The sequence below is a fragment of the Atractosteus spatula genome, chromosome 22, assembly GCF_055471065.1.
Source record: "Atractosteus spatula isolate fAtrSpa1 chromosome 22, fAtrSpa1.hap1, whole genome shotgun sequence".
NCBI classification, from domain to species: Eukaryota; Metazoa; Chordata; class Actinopteri; order Semionotiformes; family Lepisosteidae; genus Atractosteus; species Atractosteus spatula.
In genome coordinates this window covers 13,634,295-13,647,264 of record NC_142727.1, presented here as the reverse complement: position 1 = coordinate 13,647,264, position 12,970 = coordinate 13,634,295, and the positions used below count along the sequence as shown (strand labels likewise).

Sequence of the window (12,970 nt, the reverse complement as noted above, 5' to 3'; positions counted from 1 at the left end):
GAGGGGAGAGACTGTAAATTCTGTGTTTCAGCTGCTTCCCCGTTACTTTTGCAAGCATACGCAGCATTTTGCCCGTTCATTCTGAATCTGCACCATGGATATACGGCATATGCCAGTCTAGCAAAATAAACCCCTTCCCCACCTTGTCTCCAGTGCCCAGGTTTCCAGATTGATCAGACTACATTTTCCTCTCGTACTGTCATGAAGATTAGTCGTCAAAAGAAAAACATTTGTTGAAGCATTTGAGTAGCCTTTGTTGCTAGCTTGTGGTTCCTTTGGAGGGGGGAAAAAAATTGTGCCTGAAGTTAAACAATCCTTTCTCTTTCCTTTTTTGTTCTCCATTGTCCTCATTCCTGGTGTCCAGGCCACAGCTCCCTGTCTCGGCCCAAATCCCTGCTGGTCTCCTCTCCCTCCACTAAGCTGCTGACACTGGAGGAAGCCCAGGCTCGCACCCAGGCCCAGATCAACTCTCCTGTCACAGCCGACAGCAAGTACATTGAAGTGGGAGAAGGGCCGGCAGCTCTGCAGGGCAAATTCCACACTGTCATAGAATTCCCCACTGAGAGGTAACCTCCTGGGACAAGCCTGGACCTCCACCTGCAGACTTCTGCTGTGTTTTATAAAGAGGAGAGAAACAAACGAGAATTATAATGCTCTCATAGCAGTTCTTGAAAGCAAGCTAAAAAAACATGAAGCGCCTTTAATTTAGGTTTATGAATAAGCTTATTAGTGTGCAAGATGTCTCATTTAGTAAGATTTCCTTGATCATCCCAGGGTGACTTGTAATTTTTATTACTGATTAGGAGAGCACTTTTCTGCAGTAAATGCTCAACCACTAATGGTTTTTTTTTAGAAAATTTAGAATGTCATAACATACTATGCAACAGCTGGCATGTTGTTATTCTGTCTTTTATGGTAGTTTCTGGGAAGCCTAACAGAAAAAAAAACACATTGTGTTTATTATATGGAAGCCTTACATGAATTGAAAGTAATTTCTGAATTGTTTGAGTTTGAAATTGTAAAATAGAAAGGTAGAACAAATGACTGCCTTTCAGATTTCCTTGTTACAAAACACATAGTTATTTGGAGTTGCATAGATGCACAACTGTCAAGGATTGAGAATTCCAGTTGTACAGGAAAGTGTCTTGGGGTAATCGAGCAAAGAAGCATAAAATACTATTTTCTGAGAATTATATAAATATCATTTCCACTGTAATATACCACTGTCAGTATTTATCTATCTAAGATGTATGTGGGCAAATAGGCACACACCAAAATGTACATACAGCATCTTTTATTTCTTCAGCCACCCTTGGTCTGCGAAAGTTGCCTTTTTTTCCCCAATCGAGTGCTGCTAATCTTCTCTACCAACTCTTCCTACCACAGGAAGAGGCCTCCCGCCAAGGCAAAGAAATCTCCAGTGGGCAGCTGGCGATCCTTCTTCAACCTGGGCAAGTCCTCCTCCATGGCCAAACGCAAGCTCCACCGCAACCCCAGCGAGCCCAATGAGATCAAGGCCATGGCTCTCGTCGGTACAGTCCCTTCTCTCGTGGTTCTTAATAAAGAACGTGGCGTAGAACACGCTTACCGGCTTGGTTCTTGGTTCGTTTTTCTGTCAGTTTTTTTTTTCCTTCGACTGTAAAAATGTCTTTTGAACGTCCTCGTTTTGTTTCCGTCACAATTCAGGCGGCAGAGGAGATACGGGTACGCTGAGATCCGCCAAGAGCGAGGAGTCGCTCACCTCTCTGCACAATGTGGAAGGTAAACGACCCGTTTCGCAGTTATTGTTTCATCTTTGGATGCTTGCTCTGCTGACACGGCACGCACATCCCAGCCCAGCCTGAAAGCCAGACACGAGACATGTTTTCTGCTCTGTCTGCTCATCTGTTGTGTCCTGTTTTGGGGAGCCGCGATCTTCATGTATCTGAATTCCTCAATCAAGTCGGCAGAGCTGCAGGGCTGGGAGGTACACTGGGGCATTTCAAGACACTTAATAATTGTGATTTCATAGCATGGTAGACATTGGTGTCTTTGTAAAAATGGACCTATGAAATAATCTTTTTTTCAAGATGAGGATGGGAATGATTCACACTGCAAGACTTTTTCTACATTTCTACATTGCAAGATGTAAATGTAGATTAGTAACTAGCAGTGTCAAACGTGAACAGTAACAGAATACAAATTAGATTTTTTTTTTCATTTATTATTTGTGTTTACTCAGTGAACATAGGGTTTTGGTTGGGCTTGTCCCTCTTGTAAAGGGCAAAACACTTCTGTCTCCCCCACCCAGGAGAGGCGAAGGTCTACAGGCCCCGCAGGCCGAGGTCCAGCAGCGACGCTCTCTCCACGTCCTTCAACGGAGACCTGCTGGACAGCCGGCACCACTGCAACTCCTACGACAATGTCCCCCAGGAGGACAGCGACGGGGACGAGGGGCCCGTCCGGGTCCCGGCTCTCATCTCTCCGCCACGCTCCACCGAGGACGTGGACCTGAGCCCCCCGGACATCGGCATGGCCACCCTGGACTTTGACCCCATGTCCTTCCAGTGCAGCCCCCCGCAGCCTGTCCTCCCCTCACCGGAGGCAGGGGACGTGGCGGGACTGGGGAGGAGCCCTGGCAGCGCCAGTGGATCGGAGCCTATGTCGCCTTCCCCCGAGAAATTCACAAGCCCGTTCCTCTCGCCGGACCTCAGCCCAGCGCTGGAGGACAGGGCGGGGGGCAAGAAATACCCCCCCACCTCCTCCTCCTCCCCTCCCTCCACCTTCGCCGAAAAGGTGGCGCACGCCCTCTCCCCCAAAATCGGTCGCAGGTGCGCCAAGCCGCCCCCGCCGCTGACAATTTCTGAGCCCGTGGCCATCTCAGTGCCCAGCCGGGTCTCCGAAATCATCGGGGGGCTCCCCCCCTCCCCGCCCACCGTCTCGCAGGGTCCGGCCCGCTCCTCCCCGCCCCCCATGCCGCTGAAGAGCGGCGAGCCGCGTCCCGCGGGGGGCTGCCAGCCGGACGTCCCCAGCAAGCTCTCCGCCCCTTGTGCCTCAGAGGCCCGGAGCTTGGCCATCACAGACCGACCTGAGCAGGCCAAGCCGGCCGCCTGCGGTCACGCCCAGCCAGGTCAGTGGGGGGTTTTTCTGGGGGGGGCACAGAGCTATGAAATGAATTGGGAGTGCGGAGTACTGGTGGACTATGGCGCCCTCTGGCGGTGTGTTGTTGAACGAAGAGAGTGATGGCGACTGCGTCAACTCGACACGCGGAAAACAATTCTGAGGGTTTTGTAAATATTACACTTTGTGGTGCAGAGTGAAGACTCCATGTCCAGCTCTATGGAAACAGTTCGCAAGTGCATCAAAATTACAGATTTTTCTACAGTTACAGTTTTCCGATTTTAAAGCGGTCTTCAACACGGTACTTTTTTATGTCGATCATTTAGATTAAAAGTATTTATATTACAGCTATTTAAACAATTTGCAGTAAATAATTCTGGAAAGAGCTTCATGCAGACACAAGCAAGCACACTATGACACAAGGCATTTAAATTCTACTGAAAGCAGGCAGATAACTCGTAACTAAAATGTTTGAGGAGCTTTTTTTACTTTCGGGGCCAATGTATTGAACGTCTTAAAAGACATAAATTTCCTCAAAGCTACTGGACCTGCAGAAGTCCAAAATCAGGGCTGATATTGATCATGCGTGGTGGAAAATACTTTCATTTCTGAATTTCACGCAGCTTATAACTTAAGAAATCAAAAAATACATTGAAGAAAAATTACGTTGGAAATAGTGCATTTTTGTGATTCATGCTCATGTCACCAGGAAAGTGATGTCGACAGAACAGACAAAGAAATAAAAGTAATATTCATTAAAAGAGTGCAGTGTAATTGACAACAATGAAGCTGTGGTAAGAATTAGGGGCAGGGAACATGTAGTCAAAGGCATTTTGGAACAGCAGTGCTTGCTTTCTAAGCTCAGGCAATTAATAAAATAAATTAGTCTTGTTCACCTATTTTTATTATAGCCCATTTCTTGCAGATTTAATGGCAAATTCAAATTTCATGTCCTTTCTTGTCTGGAGGTGGGTGGTTAAAAGCATGCATTATTCCCACAGGAGTCCAGGGTGAAGGAATGAGCTCAGCCTGCTGGTTACAGTTTGGAAATTACTCTGCTAAATCATTTGGTTCATCTTTAATCATTAGTCAGTCGAGCCGTGTGATGAGTCAAAGGTAGATTCAGTTGCAGACTCTCAGGATTTTCCTCAGTTAGAACCAAACTCATTTCACTGTTATTTGGAAAGCTCTTCCAAAAATTTAAATAATATTCAATAATGAAACATGAGTGTATTTTAACACGGGTGTTGGACGTTTTCAACTCTGTGGATATTTGCGTGTCCTTTCACGGACTGTACTGCAGTCCTCCCCAGTGCCCCGTGCCTGCAAGCTTTTAGATTTCAGAGCGAGGAACTGCGCCAGCCTGAGAACAGCAAAGGAGCCACGAGAGGTTAACTCCACAATGAGAAGTAAAAAGAAATAACCCAAATAAAGCTCTTCAGCCATTTTTTCTTTAGCCCTTTTGGCATGGAATTAGCTTCTACTTGTCCTCTTGTATTTTTATACTCTTACACAAGTAAAGGCTGTGATTTTAAGCTTTTTTTACATACTGCTTTAAAACCTGCAGTTCATTATATTTCTTCCTGTTTTAAAAGATATCCACAGTTCCTGTTGTTTTTCACCCTTTGCCGTATGTTTGGCCTTTTCTGGTATTTCTTCTTGGGCAGGCTGGTGGGATTTAGAAAATGAATGAGACCGAGACCCAAGCGCTCATTTTTTTTTCTCCCCGTCGCCTCTCCTTTCTGGAAGACCAGCTTGCCTTTCCTTCACTCTCCTGACCTTCAGCCCCCTCTGTTTTGTCCTCCTCCAGGAGCCGTAGCTCTGGACTCTCCGCAGGGCCCCGCCCCTGTCAGCGCGGTCACCCTCCTCCCCCCCCCTCCCCCTCCGAAGAACGCTGCCCGCATGCTTGCCCTGGCCCTGGCCGAGTCTGCACAGCAGGCCTCCATACAGTCCCAGAGGAGGCCCTCTGAGCCCCCGACACCCGCCTCCCCTCCCAGGGCGCCGGAACCGCTGGACATCATCGAGTGGCCTCCCCCGCCGCCCCTTCAGTCCCACGCTGCCGCCGACGCGCCGGAGAGGGCCGCGCCTCCAGCGCCGGCCTCCTCTTCCGCCCTGCCCGGCACGCCCACGGAGAGCCAGGCCGCGGCCCCCGGCGTGAGCTCTGGCACTGCCCACGGTGCCGACCTGCCTAGCGTGTCCCCTGCCAGCCAAGGCCATGACGGTGTCACAGCCGCCGTCTCGACGACGCCCAGCCAGCCTGCCGCGGCCCCCGGCCCCCCTGCCACTGCGGCACCGTCGCACAGGAGCCCCGAGAGACCGCAGCCTGCGATGGGCCAAGTGCCGGGAACCAGCAGCCCAGCCCCCACCACGGGCTCTGCCGGCAAGGAAGTTCCCGCGCTGTCACCGCAGGTAACGGAGGACAGCACTTGAAATTTGTCCGTTAACACGAGCACGGCTAAATCAGAGGTGTTGGAGGGCAAAAGGTTATGAAAACATTGCAGAATAGGAAGGAAGCTAAAGACGCTTTGTTCCTTTCTATACACGCGCAATTTGGGACTCGCCAGTTGGGGGCTTTTCACGTCTTGGATCGCAGCTACAAACCACACAACCACACCTGGGAGAATGAGGAAGTGACCCGCCAACCTTCCAACCTTAACATGTCCCAGGCACCACAGCCTCGTGCCGGAGGTTCGGTGCCACTTGGAGAGAAGGTGTGTCCCTCAGTGAGCACCTGGGAGGTGCCAGTTCTGCCCTCCTGCTGCAGTTCCAGTCGGCTGGTGTCCTGATCCAGGCATGAACCCGCAGTGCCTTTGTCGATGCCTTTATAAGAGAAACCCTTGATTGTTTGTTTTTTTTCCCGATGACTGAAACAAACTTTTCAAACCGATAGTGGGTCGTTGCACATTTTCTTTTTAGGTTTATTCCCTTGCCAGCCGAAACTTTCTAAGGTGAAAAGAAATGGAAATGCCAATTGAATTCTAATCTTCAAAGTGCCTTCGTAAACCGCGGCTCATTGGGTACTCTGCTTGTTTCTTCCTCCTGATGGCATTTCTGAAACTGAAAGTAATGCAGATATATCACAAAAAAGAAAACATTCCCTTTAAAGCATCAGAAGCATCAGATTAAAGGTTAAAGCATCTGCTTTAATCTGATTAAAGCATCAGAAGCATCAGTTTTGTTAGAACAGGATACCCACCCCTGTCTTTAAGATGCATAAATCTTTCAAATCTTCATACCATGTCAGTATCTGAATTGGCCTCACCTCACCTTCACCCACATTGCTCAAGTGTAGAAACCAGCCTGCTTTCTTAAACGGGTCTCGGTGTACGTAACAGGCGTCTTGTTCTCTTTTCCTTCCTAGATGCAGACAGCAGGAGGGATTCCTCCTCAGCCTCAGCCAAAGCATGCTGACCTCCCGGCCCAGGCGACACAGTCCCACTCCACCCCCCCGGCTGCCCACTCAGCCCCTGCCCCGGCCGGGCCCCCCCACCCCGCGGAGAAGTCTCGGGAGACGGCCAAGCCCCCCGCCCCTCACCCTCGGGCAGAGTCCCTTCCTCTGTATCACTCCTGTGGCCCCGCCCCGCCCGCCCCGCCCGTGCGCTCCATCGAGAGCAGGCTGGCCGCCGCCGCCCTCTCCGGCACCGAAGCCGCCAACGCCTCCAACTTTCACACCATCCTGACGGAGGCCTCCATGCCGGCCTCGGTGGAGGAAGCCCTGCCGCAGCCGCCGCCACCCCCCCGGAAATCGTCTGCCCTCCAGCAGGTCTATCTCTACCACTCGAAACCAGAGGCCGCCCCAGAGCCTGTCGGGGAAGGTTATTACCATCATCGTGCCGCCGCCTCCGCCTCTGCCGCCGGCCAGCCCTCTGCGCCGTATCACTACCGGCCGGAGAGCGTGCCGCCGCACTTATCCTACCCTTCCAAGCCGGAGCCCCAGGTCCTCTACAGCGCTCGGGTGGATGGTCGCTACAGCACTCTGGGTCCCAAGTCCTTCCATCAATCTATCAAGTCCCGGGTTCCGCACAGGGGAGAATACAGCCCCGCGGCAGGACCCTCGGGCCATCGCGGGCTGGGTTACTCTCCCGGTGACGGGGCGGCGGCGTACCCGACGATCCGCAGAGTTCACTCTCTCCACGCGCCACCGACAGCTGTCCGCTCGGTGCCCATCTCCCGGACCGAGGTCCCCCCGGACGACGAACTTTTCTATTACCAACGCCCGGTCTACCAGTACAAACCCTACACACAGACGTCGCAGTCAGACTACCACGTCACCCAGCTGCAGCCCTATTTCGAGAATGGGCGGGTGCACTATCGCTACAGCCCGTATTCGGGTGCTAACCCTCTGGATGCTCCCTATTATGACGTGGACCCTTACGGCACCATTCGGCTGCGGCACTTTCACTCCCTCACCAGCCGTGACCTGGCCCCGCACTTGGGCAGGGTGGGTGGAAAGTCGGGCTACCACTACCTGTCGAGGCATATTGTGCCACCAGGAAAAGAGCACAGCTTTGTGAGTCGCGACATGCCCCCGTCTCCTGATGTCAAGGGAGGGCCCGTCTATCTGGCCTGGGACCCAGAGGAAGCCGAGAAGCTTCGCATGCACTCCATTCGGCGCGAGAGCAGAGCACGGCAGAAGGCCAAGGCGCCGGTGATGTCGCAGTACGATAACGTGGGCCCAGTCCTGCAAGGGGATCTGGGGGGTGTGGAGATCCTGCACCTCCGAAGCAAGTCAGACCCCGGAAAAGCCGTGCTGATGGCAGCAGAGGTGAAGGACAGCCGGTACGGCGGGCCAACGGCGACGCAGCACTCCCTGCGGCACCCTCTGTCCGACAACGAGGTCCTCTCGTGTGTGGAGCTCGAAAAGCACTACCAGGGCAACGGACTGAGTGACAAGACGGCTGTCCCGCAGAAGCAGAGCGGCCCCAGGAATGTCCAGACCTTGCAGCACCATCCACATCAGCCACAGCCACCACAACGCAGTCTTCCCCAGCAGCAGCAGCAGCAGCAGCAGCAGCAGCAGCAGCAAGAGTTGAATCGCCCGGATCCCAAGAATGGGCAAGGGGAATATGACCAAATGGGCGGCGGCGGCGGTAGCAGCAACAGCGGTAGGCACTGGCAGGAGCACCTGGAGGCCAGAAGCTACCAGACCCGCTATGAGCGGCCTGAGCAAGACAGGCACATGGTGAGGATCAAAACCACTGGCGGCTACCCAGACGAAGATCCGCAGGCAGTCCCTGTGAAACCCGTGGCCCCTTCCAAGCCTGAGCGCTCTCACAGCCTCCGAGGGTCTCATCCGCACTACCATCACCCCCCCAACCCTGCTCCTCATCTCCAGGACAACGTAGATAGGGACCATGGAGTGCCATACGCTTACCAGCCGCACGGCAAGCGGCACAGCACCATGACCGTGCTGTCGCAGTACGATAACTTGGATGACTATCATCCTTTACCTCAGCCCCAAACACAGCCAGCTGCTGTGCCCACCCGAGGGGGCAGCACCCTCGTGGTGGGTGCTGGCAGCTTCGCCCCTCCTAGTTTTGCACCCTCCCACAATAGCAGGACATACTCTACCGCCCTGGGGCAGGGCGCCTTCATTCAGACAGAGTTGTCCCTGCAGAGGCCCGAAGCAGAGATCCATGCCGAGTAAGAGATCTACGCAGGGAGTTTAAGACCTAAAGAAACTGGTAGTTAACAAATAAAAATAGGTGAAATTTAAAGATTAAAAATCAGCAGCCTCTGCAGGACAGTGGACTGTCACCTGTTCGTTTTTCTTTTTGTATTTTTTAAAGAAATGGGGAAAAAGCACCAAAAAAACGCAAAAGACTTTATAATGAACCGAATGTACCATAGTTTCTTCCGTTGTCTATAATGCCACACAGCTGTGACTTACTAAAAAATGGGGTGTTTATGTATAGTTTACAGAGGGGGGGGGAGCAAACAACAAACTACTGGCTAAAGGGGTTTTTGTTTTTTCTGTTGTTTTGTTTGTTTCTTTTTTAAGAAAAGGGGGAGGGTGGGGGGAGAAAAAAAGGTTTGCATTTTAGAAATGCATGTCCAGTCTGTATTACAGACCAGTTCCTTGTACCACCTTGCTCTCCATTGTGTACCATCTGGATGTTACAACGTGTTCAGGGAGGTAATCTGTATAACTCATTGTGACCTCCCTCCTTTACAGTGTACAGGACCAAGGGGTGTATTTAAGGAGGACAGTCTTTAAATCTTTCATCACACTGGGTTGGGGGCCTAGAGTAAAGTAATCTGCCATTTCTAAGCTAGTAAAAAAAGAGGATGCAAGATCCTTAAGCAGGCCAGCAATCCTTCACTTGCTGGGAGGTCTGTTTTGACACAATGTGTTAAGCAGTCTTTCATGTTCTTGGTGCATTGTTTTCTGAGGGCGTGGCAAAAGACTACAGATAAACTGAAATGTTTGTGGGAGCTTACTACAAAACCATTTTAAACAAGAGGGACCAAATGTTAGGAGGTTGATTTAGTTGAATAAGAATATGCCATCTCTATAGAAAGGGTGTTGCAAAGCCTAACTTACAATATTTTTGGCATTGATATTATTATTAGTAGTATTGATGATTGAAATCACAATGTAGTGTGTTCTTTTGATCCATTTCTGATCAGTTGGCTATATTGTGTTGATACAAGTAAACCCAATTTATTAACAAGGAAGGCTGCCATTTGTTATTTTTTTAAGTGCATTTATTTTACTATTCTTCACTTGTGAAGGTGCTGTCATAAAAATGTATACCATGCATCTGCATCTAAAACAGTATGTAATTTCTCACTTTTGATATGTTGGTGGCCATTATAGTAGCAGTAGCACTGGACCCTAAAGCCTAAAATCCTTGTTTTTTTGCATGAACTTGGCCCCAGTCCAGTATCATCTGGTTTTGGTTTTGTCATCCTAGATCTCTTAATGAGTGAATTGATCTTGTGGTTTTTCTAATTTGACTTTGATGATTAAGGATTAAAAATCTTTTGTGTAATTGTGAATGCTAGGAGCGCTAAGATAAACCTTCTCATTTCCTATATCCTATATCCTTCTGTGCATTCCGGTGACAATGCACAGTGATCTAGAATAAAGCTCGTACGTCACTGTGAAAATTCAAGAGAGCTCATCACGTCACAGGAGTTTCTAATTCATGTCAGATGCAGTCTTTTTTCAAAACAGTCAAGCCACATGTTTGTGTAAGTTATGCTTGTGATTCCAGGTAAGGTATGTGGATGGTCTTGTGGCTTAAAATAATAGTTTATCAGAATGATTTTTAAGCTTATTTTTTCCGCTTTTCTTTAGCTTTCCCTTTTGGGGGGAAAAACTCACAATTTCTTTTTATTAATATCCATTAAGTCGCTGCCCCTTAAAAAAGGCAGTGAGTGCATTCCTTGCTGTGTTAACATAGTTGTAAGTTATTGCTTCTGTATGTAATATGCATTTTTTTTGGGGGGGTAGGTGTTTACTGGCTTTAATATTTTGATTTTATGTTTTCACCCTTATATTTTCATTTGCATAATAAGCCTGACCATTTGCCACTACCTACAAAATGGTAACACTTTACGGCAGAGGCTCATAATTAAATCTTAATATTCTACATAACATTTGTGTGTGTGTGTCTTATGTATGTGAAGTCCTCTAAATTTTGCTGTTATCAGATAAAGATGTCTGCTGACTAGCAGAAAGCATCCCTTGGCATTATACAATTCGGAAGCAACCCACCCCCAACCCACATTTAAGACTATTTGCTCCCTAAAATAGGGTGAGACTGGCTAAACACCCACATAGTCCTGTACTCAATGTGAAAACATCTCGTTTCATGTACTGGAAAATATTAAAAACTTGTATTGTGGGATATTAATACATAAATGAAGAAATTTAATGTTCTTGATTTGCGGTGAATTAAAATTTTATTTATGCTGTTTTTATATTTACTGTTGAAGCATTTTGTTGGAAGAATGCAGTGTTACTTTTTCAAATTCAGATTACCTTAGACTAGCAGACATAATGAACAATACAGTGATTGTACAGTGGCACTTGATAAAAAAAACAGATTCGATTGAATTCCTATGTATAGAAATATATAATGGGCGAGGAAAAAAAGAGCAGTAAAAACTAAGGAAGATTTTATTTTCAATGTGAACAAAAGAACTTGAGAACTTAAGGCTATACATGAGTAGAAGCTAACTGACCCACCTGCCTTGTTTGGTTGCTTGTAGTTTAATGGAATAAGAAGTCTACTACTTAAATGAGCCCATAGTTTCAACACGGTTCCCTGACCTGAATGCTGGCATCAGATTTGTACATCACTCTGTAAAGATCTTCTGTGGTCTTAAAGTCCACTGGCATCTCCGGATCTTTATGTTGCTGCTTACCTGCTGTCATGTACTCTGACAGTATATAATTTAAGTTCTGTTTTTTTTTTTTCATATTTACAGATAAAGAGACGTATTCTAATGTCTTTGCTTCTGTCAGTATGCATTACATAACAAAGTGCACAGTGCCGAGTACAACAGCCCATTTTGGATTGATTTAATGACAGATACGGGACATGAAAGTTAAAGGAAAACTGTTCAATTAGCTGTCATCAACGTACATGGAACAGTAACGTTTTGGTCCAGATACTGACTTGGACGTCTGCACAGTTTTAGAAATGAAAAGGGATCGATGCATTTAGTTTAATGCAAATGCTTAAGATCATGCAGTAGTGGCCAACTATCAGTCACCTTACCTACTTAAAGGTGTCTGCAAAGCAAATAACCCTGAATGTAAAATTTGTGTTGTACATTATTTCAGAATGGTTAGTTTCACCTGGCTGCAACATCAAAACTGTTTCCAGTATATTGCTCCCAAGTATTTGAAGTTACATTATTTTGCATTCAACAATAACTGAAAATGAGCAAGCAATAAGTGTCTTAATCCATTTAGAATATAAATTACTGGCACTTAGGAAGAAATACAAATAGCTCAATAGTAATACGTTAGAAACGTTTCATTTCAAAACCATAGTATGTCTAATTTGCTAGAAGGGAGAAGCAGATCTTCTGAGTGTTAGTTGCCAATCGCTAATTTATTTGCCATTGTTGCAAGAACTAGCATATTTTTTACAGAGAACCTGTATTTTCTAACAAATCTGAAATATAATCAGTTTTTTATCAAAATCAGTTATTTTTAATATAAAGGACACATGGTGTAGTTCAAAGTTAAAATGACTCATGCCTTTACTGTATGTTGGATTATGGACTGATTTCCCTATAAACAGTGATTGTATTGTAAATTCTAAAGACTTTTGTTAGGAAAGGAACATCACTCTTCCACACTGGTTCATATATGCCAGCGCAATTGTTCCACCAACCAGTAGCTGGAGTCATCGTATCTTGTAGTGCAGAGTTCATGTACTGTTAAAAATAGAACCAGTGCCACCCTGATCTTTTTGTATTAAAACATTGGGGTTTCCATTTGAAAAAGGGACACTGCATTGTAAAACTATTTATGAATCTGTTCAACAGCCAGTGTGGCAACAATACTGACGTTCTCTTCTAAAAATCTGTACTAGTGTAATCTGGATAAACAATATTAAGAATGGACAAAAAATTAAAACAATGGGAAAAAGTCACAACGTGTGTGTGCAATTTAATTGTAATAGTGGAAATTGTTATTCCAGTGTTTCATTATACAGCACTACTTTTAAAATAGAATAGCTGTCGCCCTCGAGTGACCACACCAGGGCACGGCCGACACATCAGACTGGTCCTCTGAGAGATCGTTTCAGATCTGCCGTCCGTACTGCTGCTGGCCTTAGAGCAAGGAGACCTGTCAGAGGCCCTCTGCTCACACCTCCTAGACGTCACAGCCGACTGGCTTGGGCCA

At 47.5% G+C, this 12,970-nt stretch overlaps 1 protein-coding gene across 7 annotated transcripts in view; it reads left to right on the top strand.

The window, feature by feature from the left end:
• arhgap32b (Rho GTPase activating protein 32b) overlaps nucleotides 1-12,713 on the top strand; it is a 158,235-nt gene extending 145,522 nt beyond the window's left edge. For 5 of the 7 annotated variants that reach the window (XM_088939373.1, XM_088939372.1, XM_088939371.1 and 2 more), the window contains 7 exons: nucleotides 365-566; nucleotides 1,387-1,532; nucleotides 1,687-1,761; nucleotides 2,291-3,109; nucleotides 4,910-5,508; nucleotides 5,664-5,810; nucleotides 6,461-12,713. In XM_088939373.1, coding sequence (XP_088795499.1) covers nucleotides 365-566; nucleotides 1,387-1,532; nucleotides 1,687-1,761; nucleotides 2,291-3,109; nucleotides 4,910-5,508; nucleotides 5,664-5,810; nucleotides 6,461-8,746 — 4,274 coding nt within the window. In that variant the 3' untranslated portion in view covers nucleotides 8,747-12,713. The remainder of the gene's footprint in view (nucleotides 1-364; nucleotides 567-1,386; nucleotides 1,533-1,686; nucleotides 1,762-2,290; nucleotides 3,110-4,909; nucleotides 5,509-5,663; nucleotides 5,811-6,460) is intronic. The other 2 variants (XM_088939377.1, XM_088939376.1) reach the window with 1 other exon arrangement.
• The last annotated feature ends 257 nt before the right edge of the window (nucleotides 12,714-12,970 follow it).